Source organism: Octopus bimaculoides, chromosome 28 (genome assembly GCF_001194135.2).
Source record: "Octopus bimaculoides isolate UCB-OBI-ISO-001 chromosome 28, ASM119413v2, whole genome shotgun sequence".
NCBI classification, from domain to species: Eukaryota; Metazoa; Mollusca; class Cephalopoda; order Octopoda; family Octopodidae; genus Octopus; species Octopus bimaculoides.
In genome coordinates, this window is record NC_069008.1 from 56906 (window position 1) to 58549 (window position 1644).

A 1644-nucleotide genomic window follows, 5' to 3' on the forward strand; every position below is an offset into this window, starting at 1 on the left:
CACACACACACACACACACACACACACACACACACACACACACACACACACTTAACAATTTGTTGTTAATTTTGAACAAGTGATCGAAATTGATGACTTCTTATTGGAGACTACTTCTGGATGAATTTCGAATGACCAACAACAGACTGGAAGGTTTCAATGTCTACGTAAGACGTTTAATCCTTTAGCATTGAAACCGGTCATATACGACCCAAAATATTCTACCCATTTTATGTTCAAACTGATCAGATCCAGCCACCCATAACCTACATTACAATGTCATTCTATAAATAACTGACCGCATCATTGAAGTCTCAAGGCTATGAGATAATGCAGGATTAATGTCCAAGGCCATTCTCACCGGAAATATTGAAGAGAACAAGAAACGGTCAGGTATGTTTCGTGGATTGAAGATGATTTTCAAGAATGGACCGGAAAGAAGAGCCTGTGTTGATTATAAGAATGCATCAGAACAGGGAAAGTAATGGGGAATCTTGGCGAAACGTGATTATAAGAAATCACAATTTAGGTTGGTTGAAATATGTTTGTCACATATTTCAACTGCTAAAGGCAAATACACTGCAGTTGCCATGGAGGAAAAAAAATCTCTCTTAAGAAGAGAGATTATACGTAGACACTGCTTCGCGCAATTACTCTATTATAAGAAATACTTTCAGTCAATGACGAGTGTGCGTATAATACGTGAAACTTTGCTAACTCAAAGCTGGAAGACAACTTCTACAGTTATTTGATATTTGTTTATTTAATATTTGTACGTGGAGATTGTTAGAATTTTTATATCAGTTGTTTAACCAATATATACAAGGTTATCCCCACAAAAGGAAGAAATGTATACACTCTTCCAGAGCTGAAAACTCACGTAATTTCCATTTCTCTTTAGATTTAACTCGTTGGAACTGTTAAAAGTAGCCAAACCAAAAGTGCTGCTGGAGTTTTGAAAGTATATTCGAAATGCAAAAACAGTTTGAGAGAGAGTTTCAAACAATCAACCAACACGACTTACGATCCCTCGAACTAAATGCAAGTTTGAAGAAGACGGAACTGTTCCGAAGTCTGTGGACATGTATGAGTGACACAAAACAAGAAAGGCGACCAGAACTGTTTTGCAAGGGTCCAAGGAAATCTGTGCGGCACTGAGAGTCATGAAATGGGAATTTCAAGATCAAGCGTTCTTCACATTTCGAAATATTGTCATTGGAAACATGATATTCAAAGAATAGTCAACACTCTTAATGAAAATGAAGAGTAGAGTAGAGTTTTGTGAGTGGAACTTGGCAAGATACGAAGAAGAAGATGCAGACATTGCAACAAAGACTGTTTGGAATGATGATGCTGCATTTAAATTAAATGGCTCGGTTAACCTTTACAGTTGCACCTACTGAGGACCTAAGAATCCGTTTATTACGGAAGAATATGTTTGTCATTTTGTTAGAAGTTATAGAATGGTGCGACTTATTAATGAAAAGAATTAACTGGACCCTTTTTGGTGGAACTGTGACTGGTCCCATTTACTTAAACTTATTGGGACAATCTGTAATGCTAAGAGGACTTTGGAAGATGACGAGTTTTATTTGCAACAAGGTGAGGCACCCTCGCGACCCCATGTATACACACACACACACA

General features: G+C 37.5%; 1 protein-coding gene across 1 annotated transcript in view; it reads right to left on the minus strand.

Annotated features, from left to right (window-relative positions):
• Positions 1 to 1644, minus strand: part of LOC106871240 (sushi, von Willebrand factor type A, EGF and pentraxin domain-containing protein 1) — a 59062-nt gene that overhangs the window by 50438 nt on the left and 6980 nt on the right. The window contains exon 3 of the mRNA XM_052977713.1: positions 1025 to 1154. Coding sequence (XP_052833673.1) covers positions 1025 to 1154 — 130 coding nt within the window. The remainder of the gene's footprint in view (positions 1 to 1024; positions 1155 to 1644) is intronic.